This window comes from Zingiber officinale, chromosome 6B (assembly GCF_018446385.1).
Source record: "Zingiber officinale cultivar Zhangliang chromosome 6B, Zo_v1.1, whole genome shotgun sequence".
Lineage (NCBI taxonomy): Eukaryota > Viridiplantae > Streptophyta > Magnoliopsida > Zingiberales > Zingiberaceae > Zingiber > Zingiber officinale.
This window is the reverse complement of record NC_055996.1, coordinates 1,891,681-1,916,081: the sequence shown is the minus strand read 5'-3', so window position 1 is coordinate 1,916,081 and position 24,401 is coordinate 1,891,681. Positions and strand designations below refer to the sequence as shown.

The 24,401-nt window shown below is 41.1% G+C and overlaps 2 protein-coding genes and 1 long non-coding RNA gene across 4 annotated transcripts; 2 read left to right on the top strand and 1 right to left on the bottom strand.

The window, feature by feature from the left end:
• The first annotated feature begins 2,005 nt into the window (after window positions 1-2,005).
• LOC121991685 (protein WHAT'S THIS FACTOR 1 homolog, chloroplastic-like) lies at window positions 2,006-5,980 on the top strand. The gene is made up of 2 exons (XM_042545688.1): window positions 2,006-3,532; window positions 5,500-5,980. Exon 1 carries the CDS (start codon window positions 2,021-2,023, stop codon window positions 3,272-3,274), a length of 1,254 nt encoding a protein of 417 aa, XP_042401622.1. The 5' UTR covers window positions 2,006-2,020; the 3' UTR covers window positions 3,275-3,532; window positions 5,500-5,980.
• Window positions 5,981-7,318: 1,338 nt separating this feature from the next.
• Window positions 7,319-8,559, top strand: LOC121989865. Its single transcript, XR_006114347.1, has 2 exons — window positions 7,319-7,725; window positions 8,044-8,559. It is a non-coding gene; the product is annotated as an uncharacterized LOC121989865 (long non-coding RNA).
• A 3,722-nt stretch (window positions 8,560-12,281) lies between these two features.
• LOC121991684 (E3 ubiquitin-protein ligase ZNF598-like) lies at window positions 12,282-16,923 on the bottom strand. 2 transcript variants are annotated; one of them, XM_042545686.1, is made up of 7 exons: window positions 16,573-16,923; window positions 15,892-16,197; window positions 14,868-15,076; window positions 14,740-14,788; window positions 14,410-14,499; window positions 14,239-14,301; window positions 12,282-14,145 (listed from the first exon to the last, which is right to left on the bottom strand). In XM_042545686.1, exons 1-7 carry the CDS (start codon window positions 16,738-16,740, stop codon window positions 12,523-12,525), a joined length of 2,508 nt encoding a protein of 835 aa, XP_042401620.1. In that variant the 5' UTR covers window positions 16,741-16,923; the 3' UTR covers window positions 12,282-12,522. The 2 variants fall into 2 exon arrangements, with proteins under 2 accessions (XP_042401620.1, XP_042401621.1); XM_042545687.1 differs by having other exon boundaries at window positions 15,892-16,136.
• Between the last annotated feature and the right edge of the window lie 7,478 nt (window positions 16,924-24,401).

Sequence of the window (24,401 nt, the reverse complement as noted above, 5' to 3'; positions counted from 1 at the left end):
CCCTTATTCTATTTCGTGCATCAATCGGTCGTCGCCATCAGTCGTTGCCGACCGCCTCCCACCGTCGCCGTCGCCCGGCCGCCACCACTTGTTGCCGGTAGGGGTGCTACCACCATCGCCAACCACGGCTGCCAACCATATCTGACAAAAGTCGTAGGATATTTTTGTCATTTTATAATAATATGAATTACATTCCTTATAAAAAAAATAATATATACCAAACAAAAGATTGTAATCATCCTTTTAATTAAATATTACATAGATAATATAACTTTTTCACCAACATAGTAATATAATATTAATTACATTACATTATAAATTTGATGATATTACAAACTTTATTAGCTTAACCAAATGCAGCCTTAAAACCTTCTTCAAATTGGATTAATGGATCATTCAATTGGAAATGATGACAAAAAAACTTAGGTGGAGTTCTAATAAGTAAATATCTATAGCATACCACTTAGAACATCTTATTTCCACTATAACAAAGAAAAAAACGCAAGAGCCGCGCGAATATATGCAGAACAACCAGTATTGTTAGAGCATCCACATCAGTTTGTTTATTACTATATCTAAAATTTAGGGTAAATGACCCACTTTATTAAATTTAGATAATCACTTTTCACTGTACACTACATCAAATACCCTAAAATTTCTATTATCCTTAATTTTTTTATTATTTTTTTCTCTTTCTTCTATTTTTTATTATTATATTTATGGAATGAGTGGAAGGAGAGAGATTGAGTGGAAGGAGAGAGATTAAAAAGAAATATTATTTTATTTTTAGGGTAGAGGTTTCATTCCCTAAATTTAGAGAATCACTATTCATCAAATCTAAATTTAGAGAATGCATAGGGTAACTGATGCAGAGAGTTTTTAGTTATCCTATCCAAAATTTAGGGTAAAATCTTTGGATAGGGTAACTGATGTGGATGCTCTTAGTCAAGTAAAATTATTTGTTATCTCTAAAATTAATCGATTTAAAAAATTAAATATTTGAATTTAAAAAATTAATAAGTCTCTTTTCTTAACCTTTTGCTAGAAAGTCGAATTATTTTAGAGCAAAGATCACAGGAGTGTCTTTTTGCAAAAGACATCCAGCCAATTATTTAAATAAAATAAATCTCTAAACTTCTAGAAAATTATAACTATTCTGATATTATAACAATTAAAATTTTATAGTTATTATCGTAATATAATAATTACAATTTATTTTATGGCCATTGCAACATAATTTATTTTGTTCAATTATATTTGACATTGTTTGCTGCAATGTGCATTATTCAATTCAGTTGACTGATTTAGAATTTAATATGTGTAATAAAAATAATAATACATAATTAGGGGTAATTATGTTATTTGACCTGGCTTCGTATTTTATTTTTGTCCATGATTTAGAATTTAATATGGGTATTAAAAAAATAATAATACATAGTTAGGGGTAATGTGAAGGGCTCATCACTCTGCCGTCAACGCTAATTCGGTGGTGCGCCGTGGTTAAGAATTGACATGTGAATATCTAATTAACTGTATGAATATGTTTTATCGTCGTGGGCTGTCAAATAAAAATAAAAATAAAATTAATCATGCGGGATAACATCGAGTCGATCGATCTAGTCCCACAGAAATTTATCATCGGCCATCAGAGTAAATCGAGAAGCACTCGTAGCGGGCAGCTCAGGAGTCCAATATCTTTTAGTTGTGTACCTCATTTAGAAGAAAAATTTCTATAAATTCATCATAATTAGGACTCAAACTGTGAATATCTGAATGACCATTTAGATATTTTACCGTTACACCATAATCCGGGGCATCGCGGGCCGCCAAACAACATGATCGATGCGTAGAGAAGGGGATTGATAATCACGAAGAGAACGACGTCCCTGATCATTTGTTTTTCGTTGTATCTGAAGAACTGCAAAACTTCGACACGGCGATGATAAATGGAAATGGACGACGATGACTTCCGGCCGTTCTTCATGGCCGTCGAAATGGGCTGAATCGGCCCAAATAGGAGATGGGGCCCAATTGTTTGAGGTCTAGTCTGCTATGGAGCGGAAACAGAAGCACAATGCAATCCTCATTTCAGCTCCGCCGCCGCCTCCAGCGGCCGCCTCCGTGGTTCTTCCTCGGAGGCTGGGCCTCTATCTCCAGCCTCAAGGTTCCCTGGCGCAAGGACCGGCTCCTCGACGGCGCCATCGACCGCGACAAGCACTGGCGCCTCTGCTCTCGCGTCGTCCGCGAGGTGCTTCTCGAGCCCGGCCACACAATGCCGCTCCGCTACCTCGAGAAGCGCCGGGAGCGGCTCCGCCTCCCCATCCGCATCTCCACCTTCCTCGCCCGCTACCCCAACCTGTTCGATCTCTATCCTGCCCCCGTCAAGCCGGGGCAACCCCACGTCCCCTTCGTCCGCCCCTCCCCCCGCCTCCGCTCCTTCCTCGCCCTCGAAGCCCACCTCCGCGCGCAGAACGAGCCTGCCGCCCTAGCCAAGCTCTGCAAGCTCCTCATGATCTCCCGCCACCGCGCCCTCCCCGCCGAGAAGCTCCTCAACGCCAAACGCGACTTCGGGCTCCCCGATGATTTCATCTGCTCCCTCGTCCCCCGGTATCCTAATCTTCTCCGCCTCGTCCATGCCTCCAGTGACAAGCCCTTCATCGAGCTCGTCTCCTGGGACAACGACTACGCCAAGTCCGTCATCGAGCGGCGGGCGGAGGAGGAGGCGCGACTTACCGGCGTGCGCATGCGCCCCAACTTCGATGTCTGCCTCCCTCCAGGGTTCTACCTCAAGAGGGAGATGCGCGACTGGACTAGAGATTGGCTGGAACTGCCCTATATATCACCCTACGCCAGCACCTCGGAGCTTCACCCGGCCTCCCCCGAATTGGAGAAGCGAACTGTAGGTGTGCTCCACGAAGTGCTCTCGCTTACTCTGCTCAAGCGGATGGCCGTGCCCATCATCGGCAAATTCTCCGAGGAGTTCCAATTCTCTAATGCCTTTTCCAATGCCTTCACGCGGCACCCGGGTATCTTCTACCTCTCGCTCAAGGGTGGGATCAAGACGGCCATGCTAAGGGAGGCTTACAACCAAGGGGAGCTTGTGGATCGGGATCCCTTGCTGGAGATCAAGGATCAGTTTGAGGAAATGCTAGACGAAGGGCACAGGGAGTACCTTGAGAAGCTGAAGAGCAAGAAGGAGGCCATGAAGAGGGACCTGGAGCTAATGGCAAGGAAGAATGCAGAGCTACCTGAGGATGAAACTGCTGAAATTTAGCAGCTTTAGCATTTGCATTTTAACAAAATTGATAGGGAAAAAGCTTGGCATTTGCAGGCTGAGCTAATTTCAGATGAGGATGGAGTTTAAACTTTAATCTGACATGAAGGATTGTTGATATGATGCATTCAGTATGATAATCTATGCTTTGTGGTTCAAGCAACAGGAGCTTCAAGTGGAGAATAGCAAAGGAATTCAATAACCACCGCCCCTACTAACCTCCTGCAACTCAATTCCATTCCGCGGAGAAGATATTTTGTAAGTCACTCTGTTGGCTATCCTTTTTTTCTTATTCTTGGGAAGTTGTGTTTAAGGACTTTGAATCAATTGCTGTTTGTTTATTCTGCTTTTATTGTTAACTGATACATTGAAAGAAAAAAAAAATCCTATCTTGTTTAACAACCTAGAGAATGGTTTCTTCATCATCAAAGAAAATGAGTTATACTTACTAGATTTTTTCATAGCCTGAATTTTGACCTAGTTGTTTTCACAATAACAAAGGATCCATTATATTACCTAAAGAATTCTGAAGCAAAAAGATTCTGATGCTGCTATTTTTGTATCTTGGATACTTCTTTGCTAACATTAGTCTAGCATTCACTGAATCTATGTCGTAACATGTAAGCATTGTGCGATCTAAAAACATGTGCTGGGTTATAGTTTTAATTTCACATTGAGCATTTTGTAGATTGAAACTGCTGCTAATTCTCTTTGTATATTGTTTGAGAATCTACTTGTCAATCTTATCTTAGTTACTCAATGATGTGGAAGTATAGTAGGGGTACAAATAGAGAGAAGAGATGGAAGTAGGATAGGAAGGAGAAGAGATGAGATTAGAAAGAAATTAAAGTTTGTTGCTATTGTCCAACTACAAGACGTTTATAGAATCAAACAAACTAGCAATTCATAAAATTAATAATGCTAAACATCTTTTCCTTACTTTCAAAAACACAAAAACTCCGAATACTCTTTATTCTCATTCAGCCTTTTCATATCTCTACATGAACTTGATATAAGGTGGCTTCCCACTTTCAAAAGGAGGCTTCTAAGATCAATCTATACTGTTTTCCATGTTTGCTGAAAACATTTTTAACTTGAAATTTATGCGAGTTTAGATCCACATAAAACATGCATTTTGGGGTTATTCACATCCTAGTGGTACCTAATAACTCATATTGACCTAAACAACTTGATTTCAGCATACTTGGGCTTCATTTGCACTCCATGGTCAACAAATTTGAATTTATATCTTGTGACAATATTTTCACTTGAATTCATTTCCACCTAAAACATGCATTTTGGATATTTCACACCTCAATGGTGCCCAAACAATACACTTTGACCTGATAAGTTGGTTCAAAAGCAGCTTATGTGAGCTAGATTTGCATAACTTGGTTAACAAGCTAATTTTGAAATCATCTTTTGATAGCATTTTTTCACTTGAAATCTTGTGCGATTTCATTTCCACCTAAAACATGCATTTTGGAGATATCTACATCCTAATGATGCTTAAACAACTCACTTAACCCAACAAGTTGATTTCTAAACCTAACTTGCTTAGCATTGATCCACCTAGAATGATCAACAAGCTAATGATATTTTTTCATGAAAGATCTCACAAGTGAGTTTATTTTCACACACACACACACACACACACACACACACACACACAAACAAATCCTAAGCTATTCACATCCCAAAGGTACCTAAAGTACTGACTATTGCTGAAACAAAAGCAGCTTGAGGAAGCTAAAATCAGCTGGTGACCTTTGTGGTTATTGAGAAATTAGAAATGAAAGTGTGTCAGAAAATGGAGGAGTGTGCTTTGGTAAATACATTAGGGATGTTTTCTGGTATATTTCGGAAACACAGGTTGTGATTTATAAAATTTCCGAGATAAATCAAAACTATGCATTAGATCTCAATTTTCTGATGATGTGGATGAGGACCATTGCTTAAACATGTAACTCTTTGAAAAGAGTTTTAGGTAATCTCTCACTGCCACTACTTGACCATGACGGAATCCATGGCTGCATGTACCTCAAACCTTGAATGTCTTTGTTTCATATATTGGTAAGAGAAACATAATTTGATATCCAACTGTTTCTCCTCTTGGCTCGGGACTGGAACAGATTAAAATGCACTAAATGCTTGTGCTTACAAAACGTTGGCCAATCTGTGTTGACAATGACAGACTAACACATTGTGATTGTCTATCCTTGCAGTCAAGGACCAAAAGCACGATGCTGTAGGTGATGACGACTATGAACAAGGACAGACTGAGGTCCTTTGTTGAGGAGATCAAACACCTATTCAAGGAGAGATGATAGATAATAGAGGATACACATGCGCTACTAAGATGATGACTATGCTGAAATTGAGCAACCATTAAAATGCATTTTGCTTCAACCTAATAGATCGAAAGGCTTGGCAATCTACAAGCTGAGCCATTTCATAAGGAAATGGTGAGAGTGGACTGTGATAAAGCAATCAAAAACAGGGAATCTGGGAGAGGTGTTATGTTAACATTCTTATTTTACGCATGTGAAGTTATAAAATTCTCAAATGGTGCACTCTCTTTGATAAAGGCTCATCTGATGCGCAAACTTAATGTGATTTGAATCTACATAAAATGTCCTACTTCGTTACTGTAATTTATCTTGCCCAGATCTTATATTCTCTCTTTAAAGCGTAATTGATGGCAAACATTCTTATTGGTCTTCTCTGGCATTGTACTTCCCTTGTTAAATTCAATCCATCTTGACGGAGCTACACGGATCTAAATTTTATGTATTCTTACATTTTTTTTTTATAAGCTAGGTATCGAATTTTTCGAATCAATTAATTCGGAAGGTGATTGGTTCAGTTTATAAAAAAATTTTACTGGTCAATAGGATAAATTAAGAAGTAGATCCATCCAAGTGACTAGCATTTTAAATCGTCCCAACAAAGGAAAATTTTTACTACTAGCATTTTTAGATTTATCGTCCCATTGAAGAAAAATTCTTACAGTGTATCCAGTCCCATGAAATTTTTCCATCGACCACTAGAGTAAATTGGGAAATACTCGCGGTGGGTGTCAGAGAAGCCCAGTATTCAATGATTGCGCGCTCCATTTGAAAAAAAAAACTAAAATACATCGTAACTGGGGATTGAACCTCAGATGACAACTTAGTGATCTTCCACTGCACTCATATACGATTGTCAATTATGGTGAAATTGGATTTACATTGCTCAAAAGGGCCTGTATGGGTATGTGAGATTTTTAAAAGCATATTGATAATTTCAAACTAAATCTCTATGAAATAAAATTTTCATCTTAATTGACCTACTCTACTACTAAAGATTAATTTTTTAAATTACTTGTGATGTTGTTGTGTCAGATTCATCAATTTATCCTGATGATTGATGAAAAACTTTTATAAAATGGGATCGGTCACTTTCAGAATTAATCGAATCGTACGTATGACAATTGGGCAATTTAACATTTGATTCTCATGCAGGGCAATTTACACCCGCATGCTCAAACTACTGTGATAGTGGGGTTGTTGTGTCAAGAACCGATAGGTGAATCAAGTGAAAGACCATCTATATCTCCATGATTAATCAGGCCAAAGGTTTGGATACTTAGATTAATAAAATTAAAAATAAAAATAAAACTAAAGGGCATGCATAAGTTTCTATGATCTCTAGGAGCACATTAATTGTCTCACACTTGCAAATTTAGCACAATAAGTCTATCAAGTTGAAATGAATGTTTCACCTTAATAGACTTATATTGCTCAAAATGCAAGTCTAATGACACGTTTGAGGTCTTATGACCTTTAGGGGGTGTTTGGTTGGGGGTTATCGTTGATAACCTTGATAGGTTATCAACAAAAACCTTGTTTGGTTTAGGTAATCAGTGATTCCTGGTAATAAGCGATTCCCGCCACATCAGCAAAGTCGGCATGCAACCCGGAATTACATTACCTCCGAAATATAAGGTTTTGGACGATTCCGGGGTTATCATTTTTTTCTTCCAAAATTACCCTCCATAATCCTCTCCCCCCTCTCCTTGAAATCGGTTCTTGATCTCCGCTCGCTTGTCGTGCGGCTCCGGCGATTCCGAATTCTTCAAAGCTAGAAGCAACCTCGATTTCCCCACGAATAACGGGGAACGAGCAGCGAAATGGAGCAGAATCGAGTAGTCCGGTGGCAGCGGCGCCCGAGGCCACAGAGACGGCGGGGGAGGCGGTGGAGAAGGGTGCCTGTGTGGCCACAGGCGTGGGGCGATGCGGCGGCTGCGAGGCAGACGGGGATGGCAGCGAGAGGGAGGGGGATAGGATGTGCCGGATCTGCCACTTGAGTTCTCGTTCCGGGAGGGGGGTTCCGAGCTGATCCTGCTGGGGTGTCGTTGCAAGGGCGAGCTCGGCTTCGCGCATCGCCACTGTGCCGAGGCCTGGTTTGTGGTAAAGGGCAATTTGTGCATTTTGACTTTTGGATTTTGCTTGATCCGCGTTCATCTCCTTGAGTTCCTCTTCCCTCATCTCGTTTGTGGTGTCTGAAATCTGGTCACACCGACAAAGTCGATTCTAGATCTAGTTTGTTCAAGCAAGACGATCCGTTTTCTTAAGCTATGAATCGTTTCCCTTACTGCTAGTTCAAGCTTTCTATTGATTGAAGTGGTAGAAAATTCTGGAGTTGTGCTTATTTCTATTGATTAAAGACATCAAACATTGAAGTTACTCCTTTATTTATTGCTAGAAATAATTGTTCTGTGGATGCAGATGTTGCGAGATCTGTGGCGCCAATGCGAAAAACATCACAATTGTTATAGACAGCAGGGTTTTGGAGGAAGGCCATGCCAGGAGAGAGTTGAACACTCAAAATCCACATGACAGCGGCGAGAGGATCGTTTGTTGGTCGGCGGCGACAAGAAGAAAAAGGGGAAGCCCCTTTTCCTTGCTCTGTTCAGTGGCGGCAACAAAGAGGGGGAGAAGAGAAGTCACGGGAGAACGAAGAGAGAAAAAGAGTTTTATTCAATTAAATTAATTCAAAAGGTCAATGGGTAAATTAGTAAATGTAAAATTAAGTGGTTGCATAACCTAAGTTGAACCAAACATTTAATAGGTTATGTTTTATTCCTGATAACCTTGGTTATGTAATTACTTGGTAATCACATAACTAAGACTATACATGATAACTTGAACCAAACGCACCCTTAAGAATGTAATGGTGGCCTCCCACTCAACGTTTTGAGCATTGCATGTTCACATTGGTTTAATAGATTACATTGCCCAAAATGCAAATTTGAAAGTATACATGAGTTCATGGCCCCTAAAAGAGCATAGTGATAATTCTGCACTTACATTTTAAACCCTATAGATTTGCTCATTTCACTTTATTTACCTTTGGTGCTCGAAATGTAAGTTTAAGGGTATGAATGAGTTACAAGGACCCCCAGAAGCACAACACAGGTTCATACTTACATTTTGAGTAATATAGATAAATTAAGATGGAATGGCCTACTATAATTATTTAGCTTAATTTTTTACTAAGGCACGGATGAATCCTTGTCTGATGCCTTCTTTAAGTGAATAACTTCCATAATCAGGCAGTTTGCGACTTTGTTGAACTTCCCTCCCTTTATATCTTCAAATTTTCTATCGGGCATGGTATTGGATCCATCTACTAGTTCGAATCCTCTGTATGGTATGAAATGTGTTATCTTTCGACTTTTGTTGAACATCCCATATGAAGTAACCAATAATAAGGTAATAAACGAAAGACAACCAGATCAATGTTAAGAATAATATACCCTGTATTCTCTCGTGTTTCCACGAAATACGCTTAGAATGAATGAGGGATTGTCTGTCAGCAACGTTCCTTCGGATCAATCCATCCCTTGCCTTCCATGATCTATTGGAGTTGCCCCCTCCATCTTCTCCTGTTCATACGAGTAAACAAACCTATTTAAGAATAGAAAGGTTGCATACTTTTTGCATAAGCTAGAGTAGACCCGACCCCGGGCTGGGTCTGGCCCGGGCCCGTAATCGGGTCAATGGGCAACGAGTAGACCCGACCCCGGGCTGGGTCTGGCCTGGGCCCGTAATCGGGTCAACGGGCCGGTTGCCCATTGACCCGGTTCACCGGATCGAATCGGAACCGGTCGGGCCGGTTCCGGTTCCGTTGGTGCAAAACCGACGAATCGCTGGTTCAGTCCACCGGTTCAACATTTTTTTTTACCAGCTTGAACCGCTAGTTAACCGACGGTTCATAGCCGTTCGGAGAGAGTGGGGGGGGGGGGGGGGGGTGGGTATTTTTTTCAACGGTTAGGATCATTTGATCGTTTTTTGATTAATGAGTATGATTTAGTGTCCGTTACTATCAAAACTCTATAAATAGAGAGTTTATTTCATCATTTTCATACACATCTTCTCTACTCTTAATCTCAATTTCGTATTCTCTACATGTTTTCGTTTCCAATTTTCAATTATAATGGAAGGAGATAGCGGAGGTGTGTCATCTCGAGCTCGGAAGAGAAAAGAAATAATGAATCCGCGGGAGGAGGACTCCAACATTCAATCCACCAATGATGAGATCGAGCATCTTCCGAATCCGACACCCGAAAGACAAGAAAGTACCATTGCAATTACTTCTAAGGTTCGGGAACTTCCTTCTCTAAAGTCTTATATTTTCACTAAACATTTTGAGAATGTCACTCTTCCGTCGGGAGAAATGCGTGCAAAATGTAAGCACTGCAATGCTTCCTACAAATTCCAAGCTGGCGGCGGCTATGGTTCGTTGAAACGACATGTAGAAACGAAGCATCCGACGGAATTTGGACTCGACCGTTCTCAAACACAATTATCAAGATTTTCTTCAACTAGCGGTAGTACCGATTCCGGTTTATTTTTATATTCGGATAATAAATTAAGAGAATCATTAGCTAAATTTGTTTCCGTAGAACATCTTTCTTTTAGTTTTGGATCTAAATGCACAATTGAAGATTTTTGTAAAGAATCTCTTAATTCATCTGCTAAACGTGTTTCTAGAACTACACTTACTTATACAATTAAAAAATTAGTAAAACAAGGAAAAAAGAATTTAATTTATGAATTTAGTAAATTAGATAATAAAGTTTTTTTATGTTTCGATATTTGGAATGACCATTGGCAAACACATTCGTATATGGGTGTGACTTGTCATTGGATCGATAACTCTTGGAACCTCCAAAAAAGATTGTTAGCTTATAAAGTGTTTGATGAATCACATAATGCTCATAACATCACACAATTATTACATTTAATTTTAGAAGAATATGGCTTAACTCATAAAATATTTTCAATATTATTAGATAATACTAGTTCCAATACCGCTTGTATAAATGATCTAAAATTTGTTTGTCAACATATTATTGGCGGTTTATTTTTTCATATTCGTTGTGTATGCTATGTTTTAAATTTATGTGTTCAAGATGATTTAAAAATTTTAGAAAGTTATATTAAATCAATTAGAATTGCAATTTCTTATTTATGATCTCATCCATCTATAATGAAATAATGGGGTAGGTTTTGTAAAACTAATAAAATGAGACCTAAAAAATTTCCATGTGATGTACCAATACGTTGGAATTCAGCATACCAATTATTACAAGATTCATTTGAATATAAAGAATTATTATGTTCATTTTTTGCACAAAATACTAATACTAATACTAATATATATTTATTTTCACAACAATGTAATATTTACAGTAGTATTTATGAAATTTTAAAAATATTTAATGATGCAACCGAACAACTTTTCGGTGTTTATTATCCCACTACTCAATTAATTTTAGAAAATTTTTCTAATATAGTATTAATTTTAAACGGACGTATTAATAATGAATCTTTATCTCCTTGCATCTTAGCTATGAAAACTAAATGGAAAAAATATTTTTTATTTTATTCCTGAAATTTATTTAATTACATTTGTTTTAGATCCTAGATTTAAATTAGAAGTTTTGCCAGAAATGTTAACTTTATATTACGACGCTTTAATTCCAATTTAAAATTCTTCTTCTCCTGATCTAGTTAATATTATATATATAATATTAGAATTTATTTATATGATATTTATAATTAATATTATGTAAAATATGGAACACATTAATATTTCTGAAATACAACAAACTACTAGTAGTAATATAAAACTTACAAAAGCAGAACTTGTATTAAAAGAACAGACAAAACGTCTGGGAGAATTCTCAAGTTCCACACAGGAACTTGAGAATTATTTTACTTCTTTTGATTTCAATGAAGCAAATAGCGAAAATTTCGATATCTTAAAATGGTGGTCACAGAAGGCTCAAAACTTTCCCGTCCTCTCCGTGATCGCAAAAAAAATTTTAACTTGTCCAATGTCAACTGTTGCTGTGGCCTGTGGAGCAGACGTTCAGTGTCGGCGACAACATATTAGATGAACGGCAATCAACTTTGTCTCCTGACTTATTGGAAGCTCAAATATTACTGAATGATTGGACCAAAGCGGAGAAAAGAATCCAAGAAATACAACTTTCAGATGACGAAATTGAAGATTTTGATACTGAATGAACGAATACGACAGGAACGGAAAATGAAAGTCAATGAAAATGTAAAAGAACAAAAATGTAAAAGAATTACGTGGGCTTTGATTCCCCTAAGGGAATACGTAGACAACTTAAATAATTATAAGTCTTTTTTTCCAATAAATTTTAATTTGCAATGTGTAATTTTTAATGTTTAATTTATAATTTTTTTAACATAATAATCTTAACCATGACGAATCGTGAATCGACGGTTCCAAACCGTAATCATCTTGAATGATTAAGATTAAGGATCGACCTACCTGAAATCGTCGAACCGATGGTTCAGAACCGTGGTCAGGTCTAAGCTAAGTTGTTCCCTTGCTAAATGAAACGTGCATGAGAATACTAGACAAATTATGCTGGGAGTCATAGTGAGACAACTAATATGCAGGTGCAGAGAATGTTTGCCAAATCTATTCGAACAATATATAAAATGTGGTCTGACCACCACAAAACTTTGCATTGTCCATCCTTAGCGCACATTTCAAAAGGTTCTGGAAACATGTGAAATTACACAAAATATAATTGCGAAAGAGTCGCAAATGGCAAAATATAGTATCGATGCATCAGATATGCATTTGTTGCAGAACCTGATACATATAGATTACCAAATCAACCACATGACGTTCGGAAAAAAAAAAGAAATCGACGCATTTCAGGCATTCTTACTAGAGTTTGTGAAAAGTCTCTGTGCACCGCCACTACGCCAAACACCTCGGATCGGTATGGTTTCAGAAGAACCATTAATGGCTCCATTCTCTTGTGTTTCAAGATTAACATCTCTGCGAGAAAGATCAAGTGCAGCTGCTGAACCATCACCCAGGCGTGTCCTATGGAATTTTGATGTCTTCTTACGTTGCTTACCGCTCCCACCATCAGTCAAATTTGGCTTTGCTATGTCTGTGACAGAATAGGGTGCCCTGTCGACACTAATTTCAATTGAATTGACATTAGTTGCACCTGAGTTGGAAACTCTGGGCGATTGTGGTTTATCCTTAGAAAGTCGGTAGCCATCCTTTGAAAGCACTTCCACCACCTCTTCTTCCTGAGCCTTCTGATTCAATTGCAGCTTCTTTACTGTATCCAGGAAGTTATCAGTTAATGTATTCTTAGCCTTACTTTCAGCTCGGGCTGAAATTTTGCCCTTGCCTTTTCTACCATCCATATTGCTGGCTTTTTCTTGCAGACGTCCTTTGTTCCGTAAATTCACATTGTAAGCATCAATTAGCTCCTTCTGCTTCTGAGCATCAGGACAAAGACGAGCCAGTTCAAGAACAAGATGTGACAGGCCAAATTGCTCAGCATAAGAAAGATATTCTGAAGTATTAATCACACCTTGACGATACTCTAATGATATGCTTTTGAATGCACTATATTTGTCCTCATCCATACCCAAGCTAGCTTGAATCTGTTCTACCAATGATTTATTAGCAGTGTGAATATCACTCACGGAAGTATGAGATTGGTTACTTAGAGGCAATGATTCCTCTCCCTTGACACTCAGAATAGCTTGGTTGGAAGAACTCCCACCAGTTAGGTTGGGAGCTGATACTGAATGCCTCATCCTATTAGCAGCATCTGAATTAATAGAACTAGCAGATGAAGGTGATCTAAATCCATTTTCTCTTGTCCGGTTTGCTCGTGGTTGAGAACTTGTAGAAGTGGATGATGTGATGACATTATTTGGCGCGGTTCGTAATTGAGAAGCAGCTGGGAAGATCTCATGATACTCTAGTGCCCTTTGTGGAGCAGAGTTAATCACAATAGAGCCTCTGTGACGTTGGAGCCGGGCAGCAAGTGAATTTGCAGAAGAGCCATCTAATCCCTGTGTAGGCTTTGGCTTATTAGCCACACCAGGTAAAGGAGGAAATGATTCTTCCCTAAGTTTGACAGGATTTCTGGAACTTTGGCTAAGAGCTTGAACATATCTAGAAGAAGGCTCTAGTAGTTCTCTATCAGAAAGAGGAGGGAAGGAGGATTCTTCTAGTATTGGAGTTGTCCTAGTGTTTTGATTCACAGATGCTTCCAGACCTTCATTGACAGTTGAGACTTCTGAGGAACCTGCAAATGCATTGGCACGTCTCGCCCTCCTATGCTCAGAGTTCGAATGAGCACCAAAAGAAGAATCCTGAAATCTACCATCAGCAGCTGCTGCTGTTTCAAGGCTAGCTTGTATCGCTATAGATAACTGATTGTCAGATGGATCTCGGTGGAATCCACGACCTCTTCCTCGGTGCTGCTCTTGTTCGTTCCGCCGATACGTGAAGCTAGTTGGTATCTGAACGAAGAATGTGAATGAGAAGAATACTTCAACAAATAAACTAAAGGACAAACTGTTTCAGGAGTGAGGAAATTCAGGATAGTTGAATACCCTAAGTGCGGCATTTCGCTTGGAACGTGACATGTTCCCCCCATGCTCAAGGGCATTATGCCTCTGTAAGGAAATGCATATAAAGGTCAGAGAATTATTCTGTCTGTCAAATCATGATATTGTTTAAGGAATACAAAGAGAAAAGAGACACGAATTTCTCCAAAATTTCACCTTCATCTCTGCTTCAGTTTGAAAAACAACAAACTTCTTTTCTAAGCATGCCTCATTCTCACAAAGAAAATGCTCCTGGCCGAAATGCATCTGTTGTATAACAAGAATATTATAGTTAGATAATTAGAGATTTAAAAGCTCTGAACCGGTAAAATGCTGCTCTCATAATCATCAGATATTATTTCGCTGATATTTTGACCTTAAATACATGATGCAAAAGGTTTGACTACATAAACATAGGCAAGGCATACACATTTAAACAAGTGTTTATATATACAGCTGCAGTGAATTTCTCTAGAATTACATAAAAGTAGAGATTTACTACAATACCTCCAAGTCATTATAATCTCTGAAATAATCATATTGTCCTGGATGTTGCCTGCATTTGTCATGACAAGTGAAAAAATGTCCATGAAATTTGGAAATAATGAAGTCATCTGGAAAGAGCTAAATCATACCGTTGACATATGTGGCAGGTATAATGCTCTGTTGACATGTGGACATAAAGTTCATTATCCCCATAGAATCGGTTTTTGCAGAACTCACACATGGGGTGACCCATAAAGCCTCCACGCTCACTTTCATTGCCATCCACCTCAGAGTCCCCAGTGCTCTTGTGTTGATTTAATTGTGACCTTGTGTACAACTTTTGTTCACAAATAAAAACCTGTTTGAAATTACTAAAGTTCTTCAGCAAGGGCACTGGTATTCTACTGATTCTTGGCAATAAATTACAAAAAATCAAATAAACTTGTTTGATGAGAAGTTAAAAAAAGCAATACCCTAGTTACTGTGTCCCCAAGAAAAGTCATGATCCTATAACTATATCAGTGAGATCCGAACACAAGCTTTTGCAATTATTAGCTTTGTGAACAACTTTGTGCCATGATGACAAGAATTTTTTAGCCTGGCTTAAGGCTTTGAGGATAATGAGAGATTGTCGTAATAGGTATTTACAAAAAAAATTAAAAATAAACGCATATAATATTTTAAGCAACTAGGTTGTAACTTCCACTGACTTGCAAATTCAATTATCAAAATCAGAGATGATGTACCTTTTTGCCTATTTTGCTAGGTAGAATGTCTCTGGCTGGACTGAACCAGCAGGTGTAACTAGTTCTCAATTATCTAGTCAAACAGGCTGGTCTATTCCAGCTTTTTGAACTGTGTGTATCCGTACTGTGGGCATCAACTTACATGTTTTAAGAAAGAGAGTTTCAAGAAGAAAAGGAAACACAAATTCCTAAAAAAAACAAGGTAACCAGCAAGAAATTTAGCATGCAGAAAAGTCACAATGAAATTTAGCGCCTCTTTGGCTCTTTCGACAGAAGCACTAAGAAAACAGGTTAATTATTTGGAATCAGATTCAATGCTGGCATGTAAACTGTGATCAAGCAATTAAGAAATTTAATCTTCCCCAGTTGATTAAGGATACTCATACACAGTAATAAGTCACAAAAAAACATTTTTATGTTAAATCACCTTTCTTCCTTCCAAGCATAGGTTGCACGTGAATAAGTTGTGTTGATGCCTTAAATGGCCATTTAATTGTTCTATGCTCCTAAATCTTGTTCTCCTCTTTGTGCCCTCACCACCTTGACTCTCAGAATTCTTGTCACAGATGCTACAGGAAAGACGACACATCGCTTTTACCATCTTGTAATGGTCAGCATCATCAAAGTAGGCTTGTGTATCTTCATGGTACCAATATTCTCCAGTCTTTCCTTCTGTTCCTCCAGTTAAGAAAACTGAAAAATCAGCTACGACTCTAGTATAATCTCCAAGAGCCTGTTAATTACAGCATTAGCAATGAAAAGTAAAAAAAAAACATCTAAATGCCATACAATTTAAATATATAATGCAAGGAACATGGAAAAAAAGCATAGCTACGCAATTTCATATTAATCATTAACAAAATGAGTTCAAACCAACGGAAAAGAGATTGGAAAGGAATAAATCTTACCAGTACATGACAATCACAGTGCTAAAGAGCTTAATTGTGTTGGTATATGAGAAAAGAACATTGCAGATATCAAAATTAATGCAAAAATTCTATCTCTACAAGCAAATCCTAATTAGACAGCGAAAAAAAAAATATATCTAATTGAGAAGGAGAACAAACGACAGAAGAAACATATTGGGGCAAATCCCTATATGGGGTACCTTGGTGACGAAGATCATCGGGCACTCAGTCTTGCATATGCAACAACTGCGGTCGCCGAGCACAAATCGGAGGCGCACGACGCAGGTGGAGCAAACCTCCCGGTGGCCGCATGGACCGTACGCGACCCACTCGAGGGGATCGGCGCAAACCGCACAGCTATCATCCATCAGGGACAGCCAGAGATCGGAGATCACGCAAACAGAGAGAACGAGAGGTCGGCGACGAGATCGACGGAGAGGGAGGAGGGGAACGCGAGCAGACGCGGTTGGGGGAAGGCGAGCAGACGCGGTTAGGGGGAGGCGAACGGCCGATTTGGGTCGGTCGGAACCGAATCGGCTGCAATTTTAACCTAATTAATTTATATTAATCAAATGAATGTATTAATTTTTGTAATAAGAAAGATGAGGAAAATTCTAGAACGGGAATACAGAATCCTTGTGAGCTCTGAGGTATGAGTTGTGAGGTAAATAATATCCAAAATACCATCGAAAGGAAAATTTAAATTATATTATATATATATAGGGTTCTTTTAAGCTATGCCCCACGCATGCGAGCAAGGATTTTCAAGTCTATTTTTTTTATGGAGTAAGAGATGATTTATAATATAATTGTGACTAAATTTGATCGTAATTATATTATAAATCATCTCTTAGTATATAAAAAGTGAATTAGAGGATTCGATCTCTTTATATGCATGTGTTTATTGTACGATTGAGGAGGGAGTGATGTGACAGTAAAGATGACTCTCATTGTTATGTCCCTTTAGTTGTACAGAAACACGTATGTGAGTGTAATATAATGGAAATATATAGAAAAATTTATTACATTGAGCACCTATCGTGCACGCCTCTACCGCACAACTAAGTGATGTGAGATGCTCGAAAGTGATTCTATTGTCTCGACTTGAGCAAGGTGCCCGAAAGTAATTAGGGCACCCCAATTTTAGCCACATATAGTTTTTATCCTGTTCGACTCGCCATGAGCATTCCCCATGAGGATTGTCTAGTCGGGCGCCCTAGTGCGTTCACTTTGGGGTGCCTTGACTAGATAGTCATCCATGGGCGACGCAAATGATATATATATGGAAATTCATATATTTATATACATAAAAAATAATAATGGATTAAATAGTCACCTAATTTATATTATCTGTTTCGATTTTAAATTATAATTTTGGATAATTGATGTGTATATTATATTTTTTTAATTTTTATTATGCTCTTTTAGAGCATCTACAGTGGTTAAAACCCACTGTGAGCTCCTTCGTTGTCACGTCTGCGCCACATCAAAAGTTAAAAACCTTACACCTCTTTCCACTATCAAAAAACCTCTCAACAACTCCTTCATGGGTCCCACACTTTTCATTATATATAATTCTCATTTCTCCTTCATATTTTACATTATACACCATTAAATTTTTATAAAATTTAAATTTACCACTTGCTAACATGAAAAAAATGAAAAGACGAAATTATTAAAAAAATAAAATTTAAATTTCTCCTTCACATTTTTTTAATTATTAAAAAAAAAAAAGACGAAGAAGCGGCTCCGCAGCGGCGGAGCCGCTTCTTCGTTTTAATCAAAAAACCTCCCTCCACTATGGGAGGGAGGTTTTTCACCAAGTCCACGTCACAGTGGGAGCTCGGAAAGAGCTCCCACTGTGGATGCTCTTAGGAGGATGCTTAGACATGTGATTCTTCAATTATTACTCGCAAAATTTAATAATTTAAGATTAGCAAAGTCCTTATGTGTGATTAAGACCTAAGATTATGGGTTGTTCATTGTAAGTACTTCTCGATTTATTCTAGTGGTCGTTGGAAAATTTCAGTGTGACTGAGCCAGTCACCCCAAGATTGACTTTATCCAGTCTGGTTAATCATTTTTTTTTATATGTGATTAAGTCGCCCTGAAGGTTATGGTGCAGTTGTAGGACGTTTAAATTATTACTTTCAAATGAGACGTGCAACCAAAGGATGCTGGGAGTCCTCTCGGGACAATATGGTGGGTAGTCACTTGTGATTAATCGTCTTTTTCTACATAAAAAATTAATATAATTAGAAGAATCCCGATTTATCAATTTTTTAGGTGTGATTAAGTCATGCCAAGGTTGGTCGAGCCAACCCACGGACCTATAAAATATTTTTAAAAAAAGTTTCATATCTTTAATTATTTACTTCAGAAGGTTTCATCAATCATATATATTCAAAAACAGATATTTTAAATATAAATGGATAGAGAAAGATAATAAATTGACATATAACTTGGCTTACATGTGTTTCTCAATCCGCAAACCAACTCAAGCTCATCGCGGGCTGACCCACGTGGGTCGCGAGCCTAGGCGAGTTAGCTCGTCGCAGACTTGGGTAGATAAAATTCTAGCCCAACCCACTTAAATTATTTGACGGGACGGGTCAACTCGACGGATCCAATCCAAATTAACGAGTCTAGTCACCACTTGAATAATTTCATTAATTTTTCTTTTTACAAGAAAACAATGAGGTAAAGTTCCACAAGTTAACTATAAAAAGTTGATTCATTAATGGAATTTTCATAAAGTTGGCCGTAATCTAGATTTCACTAGTAATTCAATCCCTTCCACGGAAGTGAAGGCCCAAGGAGAACATCTTTTTCTCTAATGAGAAGCGGATTTAAAAACGCTAGCTGTCTATATGAGTTTTCATATGCACTTTCCAATTTATCCTGATGATCGATGAAAAATTTTATATGAGATCGAATCTATCAACCTGGATCATCATTGTAAAAAGAATTTCAAATGGACATTCATAAGTCAACCTCTGAGGTTCAACTTGCAAACCTAATGGAAGAGTCAATATCTTAAAATATCAATATAGAAAAATTTAATAAAAGAACTGGATGAAAAATTCTTGATAAATAAATAAAAAAGGAAATCACTATTCTAATTTTTTCAGAGTCAATGCATCAATGATTCTGTTTTTGAACAACTAAGTCAAAGTTAATGCATCAATGATTCTGTTTTTGAACAACTAAGTCAAAGCAGGCAGCCAGATGTTAACCGCCCCGTGACCAACCAACAAACCGATGAACGATGAAGTCGAATTGCGTCAATCACCGGGGGCAATTGTCTTGTATTGTAATTGGTGGAAGTTGGCATGGGCCCTGCAACTAGGTCACGCTTTCCATCTATTTGTATTTGAATGCCCGTTTCATTCCTAAGTCAAACTAACGACCTACAAATCGACACCAATGATGTGGGATTCACCGTCTATATATGAAGAAATGTGGAAGAGGCTAATTTGATCATGGGCGTGCAGACATGGCTTGCACACCCTTCGATGGTCGTTTGTCATAAGAGTAATTTCTATCTTAGAAATTTCCTACGCGACAACCAAGCACCACACTTGCTTCAGCCTACTAATACACCACCGAAATGCTAGAGAATGCACAAGACAAAAGCACTAAACAAGCACCAGCAAGTACATACCAACGTATAGGAAAAAACTCTCAACCTTTTGTATTATCACCAAAGGATTACAAGTGGACTCTCTTGACAGATTGCTTATGCATTCCTCTCATGTCCCTTTGTCATTACCCAACCATGCCTATTTATAATTCATAGTGATCCGGCGGTAAGAATGGAGGGCTGGCCCAACGGATCATGGTCCGAGCGGAGCTATAGATAGCCCATCCATGGGCTTGGGTTTCTGACGCCAAGGCAGGAGGATCTAAGGGCCGAGCAGGAGTCCGCTCGGCTGGGACCTAAGGGCCGAGCGGGTGGTCCGCTCGGCCAAGATAAGGGCGAGGGTACAAAGGTAGTCGAGCGGCCTATGCGCTTGTCTCGAGATATGGGATGTCAGAGAAGGCACGTCTGATGATAAGGCCGTACACGAGATTGCACGATGGAAGATCCCGCCGTCACATCAGGGAGAGGTGGATACAGTAGCAGTATGGTCTCATATATGCTCTTCTGACAGGCCCATACTTGGGTATGGTCTAAAGTAGATGACTGCTTCGATTGACGTGCCTGGGCTCTTTCGATAGTTCTATACAAGGCCTCCATTTCTTCACCGGAGGTACGCGCGTCTGGATCTCTGAAGCCACTTCTTTGCTATTTCCTCGGGACACCCCCTCGGCTCGGTTCTGTTGCAGGTTCGCCGGAGCACTCAAGGATCCAGCAGGGAGCGCCACGTCCCCAGTGTCCGTTGACTCCTAGTTCAGACAGGATCAATTTGGCGCCGTCTGTGGGAACGCTCCTGCATCTGAGCAGAGACAATGGACGAGGCTGGAAGGATACACAATGTGGCACTCTCACAAGAAGAGTTGGACGCTCTGGTCGAGATGAGGGCCGCCAAACTTGTGGAGCAGAAACAGTAAGAGGCAGCCGAACGACAGGAGCAACAAGCGACATCTGCGTCTGGTGGCCGAGCGGAAGACCGACGAGCATCGTCGTTAAAGATCGAGAGCCGCGCCGACCGGCTATAAATAACCGCGCCGTCGAGCACCGACGTTAAAAATCGAGAGACGAGCCGGCGTCTATAAATCCCCGAGCGGAAGACCGTCGAGCACCGACGTTAAAAATCGAGAGACGAGCCGGCGTCTATAAATAATCCGAGCGGAAGACCGACGAGCACCGTCGTTAAAGATCGAGAGCCGCGCCGACCGGCTATAAATAACCGCGCCGTCGAGCACCGACGTTAAAAATCGAGAGACGAGCCGACGTTTATAAATCCCCGAGCGGAAGACCGTCGAGCACCGACGTTAAAAATCGAGAGACGAGCCGGCGTCTATAAATAATCCGAGCGGAAGACCGACGAGCACCGTCGTTAAAGATCGAGAGCCGCGCCGACCGGCTATAAATAACCGCGCCGTCGAGCACCGACGTTAAAAATCGAGAGACGAGCCGGCGTCTATAAATCCCCGAGCGGAAGACCGACGAACTCCGACGTTAAAAATCGAGAGACGAGCCGCTGTCTATAATCCGAGCGGAAGACCGCCGAGCACCGACGTTAAAATCGAGACGAGCCAGCGTCTATAAATAATCCAAGCGGAAGACCGACGAGCACCGCGTTAAAGATCGAGAGCCGCTCCGACCGGCTATAATAACCGCTTAAAGGATGACACGTAAAAATCGAGAGACGAGCCGGCGCCTATAAATCCTCCGAGCGGAAGACCGACGAGCACCGTCGTTAAAAATCGAGAGACGGGCCGCGTCTATAAATCGAAGCGGAAGACCGACGAGCACCGTCGTTAAAGATCGAAAGCCGCGCCGATCGGCTATAAATAACCGAGCCGTCGAGCACCGACGTTAAAAATCGAGAGACGAGCCGGCGTCTATAAATCCCCGAGCGGAAGACCGACGAGCACCGTCGTTAAAGATCGAGAGCCGCGCCGACCGGCTATAAATAACCGCGCCGTCGAGCACCGACGTTAAAAATCGAGAGACGAGCCGGCGTCTATAAATAATCCGAGCGGAAAGCCGACGAGCACCGTCGTTAAAGATCGAGAGCCGCGCCGACCGGCTATAAATAACCGCGCCGTCGAGCACCGACGTTAAAAATCGAGAGACGAGCCGGCGTCTATAAATCCCCGAGCGGAAGACCGACGAGCACCGTCGTTAAAAATCGAGAGACGGGCCGGCGTCTATAAATAATCCGAGCGGAAAGCCGACGAGCACCGTCGTTAAAAATCGAGAGCCGCGCCGATCGGCTATAAATATACCAAGCGGAAGAACGGATATCGGAGTAAGAAACTGCGGAAACTATAAATATTAAAGCATTCAGGCCCGAAGGGGGGTTGGTCCTTCGACACTCGGCGTCTGTTGACTCCACGCAAGCAGGATACGTGCAGAGCGAGTAGGTCTGCTCACTCGCACTTTATGCAATGAGCCAAGCCGATCGGACGCGTGAGGGAGAAAGCTTAAGAGCACGATTGGCGAAAATTTTACAAGCATTAATGTTAAGCAAACAGAAGAATATTATGGACAATGAGTAAGAAGACAGGAAAAGGGACATCGTTTCATTAGAAGAAAAATTATGCCGAACGGCACGTACAAAAATTTCACATCCGCCGAGCGGAGGAAGTACAAAAAGTGCTTGAATAACCCACATCACTCCGGATCCTCAAAATTAAAAAAGGTGTCCGGGATGTCGTCGATCATGGCCGCCAGTTCGGGAGGGGGAATGCTCAGGTCAGCAGGAAGATGCCCCCCCTTCTTGAAGTACGCCGTGGTGACCTTGACCGCCTCGAGGAAGGTTGAGGAGACATTGCCACCAAACTTTTCGCCAAATCGCTCTGAGCGGATGTATTCTTGGCGCGCTACGGCTAGGCGACTCGGCTCTCCCTCCTTGTATTTTTTGAGCAACGCCCGGGAAGCAGTTAAGGAATCTTGGAGGGCCTTTAAGTTTGCTTCAGCCTTTGTGCATTCAGCCGAACGGACCTCCCGTTCGGCGTTCAGCTGGGCCTCCAGATCCTTAGATCGCTGATTTAGCGCATGGACATCTACTTTCATTTTGTCCAGGTCAGCGATCGCCTGCCTCTTCCGGCTACCGGCGCGCTTCACCTCTTTGTCACGCTTCTTCACCAAGTCCTCTAGCCGAGCTACCTCAACAGCCAGGTCGGCAGCCTTCTTTTGTTCGGCCTCAAGAGCTTGTTTCTCCCGCTCGGCCGAGGGACCTTCCGACACTTGGAGTTTTTCCAGAAGGCCCTCCAACTCGGCTAGCCGATGGCTAGTGGCAATTTGTTCAGCCCAGCGCTGTAAGGGAAATAATAATGTCAGGAATCAAACAATAGCATGACATGGGAAGGAAGATGGGTTTACCTGAGTGGCCTGCTGCATATTGTTATCGCCGAGCTGCTTGGGCGTCATAAGGGCCACCTGAATCTGGGCGTCCTCGAAGAGCTTGGCGAGCGGACCAGTCAGGGTTATTTCGTGAACGGGGCTCGATGGCCGATCGGCAGACAGCAAATATTCCTCCGATGGGAATCGGAGAGTAGTCTTGATAGTAGGGTGGCCGGACGGCGCTTCTTCAGTCGCGGCCGCCTGATGCGAGGACTCCCCTATGGTGGAAGTTTCGCCCAACCGACGTAAGCGGCGGCGAGGTCGAGGAGGAGAGCCAGAAGACTGTGCGGCAGGCGAAGCCATAGGGGTCCCGATCCGTGACGGCGTGCGGTCGGGCGAAGTTACGCCGATCGGCGCCTGTGGTTCCCCCTCTTGGGCTGAGTGAAGGCGGGGGTCTCTTCGACGTTTCCGCCGAACCTCCAAAGGCGGATCTCCAACCTGGGGAACGCCCAGCTCGACGGGAGCCGAGGAAACAGGATCGATTTCCGCCTCAACCGCCGCCGAAGCGGATGAGGCAGCTTCTGTTTCAGGGGCAGACTGCGTCCCCCCCTCTCCTGTAGCTGCCGGGCGGCTGGGGATAAGACCCCGCTCGGCGAGTTCTCTTTTAGTCGCCGCTTCGATTTCCACGGACTTCAACTTCAGGTGATCGGTGGCCTTGGAGCGCCACATGACTTCAGCTGCAGTAAAAGAAATTAAAATCAATTAGACAAAAAAGACTAAGAGTAAAGAATCCTTACTCATGCGGATGGGGAGATTTGCCCGAACGGGAGACAATCCGAAAATATACAACACCCCCTTGAGAAGCAACTGGTCGATCTTGTATCGCTGACCGGATAACCAGTTCGCCGCATGAAGATAGGCTGGGTTGCTTCTGAACTTGCCGAGCTCCGGCTGAGTCGGCACAGCGGTCTGCCATTTGGTTCGGAAGGCTGGCCGCTCGGGAAGTCGGATGTAGAAGAAAAACTCCTTCCAGTGTTTGTTGGAGGTCGGCATATTATCAAAAAATCTAAA

Excerpts from the sequence above, each read along its gene's own strand:
- LOC121991685 (XM_042545688.1), top strand. The coding sequence starts at position 2,021 with ATGGGGCCCAATTGTTTGAGGTCTAGTCTGCTATGGAGCGGAAACAGA.
- LOC121991684 (XM_042545686.1), bottom strand. The coding sequence starts at position 16,740 with ATGGATGATAGCTGTGCGGTTTGCGCCGATCCCCTCGAGTGGGTCGCG. Across the intron at positions 14,789-14,867 it reads ACCTGCCACATATGTCAACG|GCAACATCCAGGACAATATG; the intron begins GTATGATTTAGC and ends TGACAAATGCAG. Across the intron at positions 14,500-14,739 it reads GAGATTATAATGACTTGGAG|ATGCATTTCGGCCAGGAGCA; the intron begins GTATTGTAGTAA and ends GTTATACAACAG.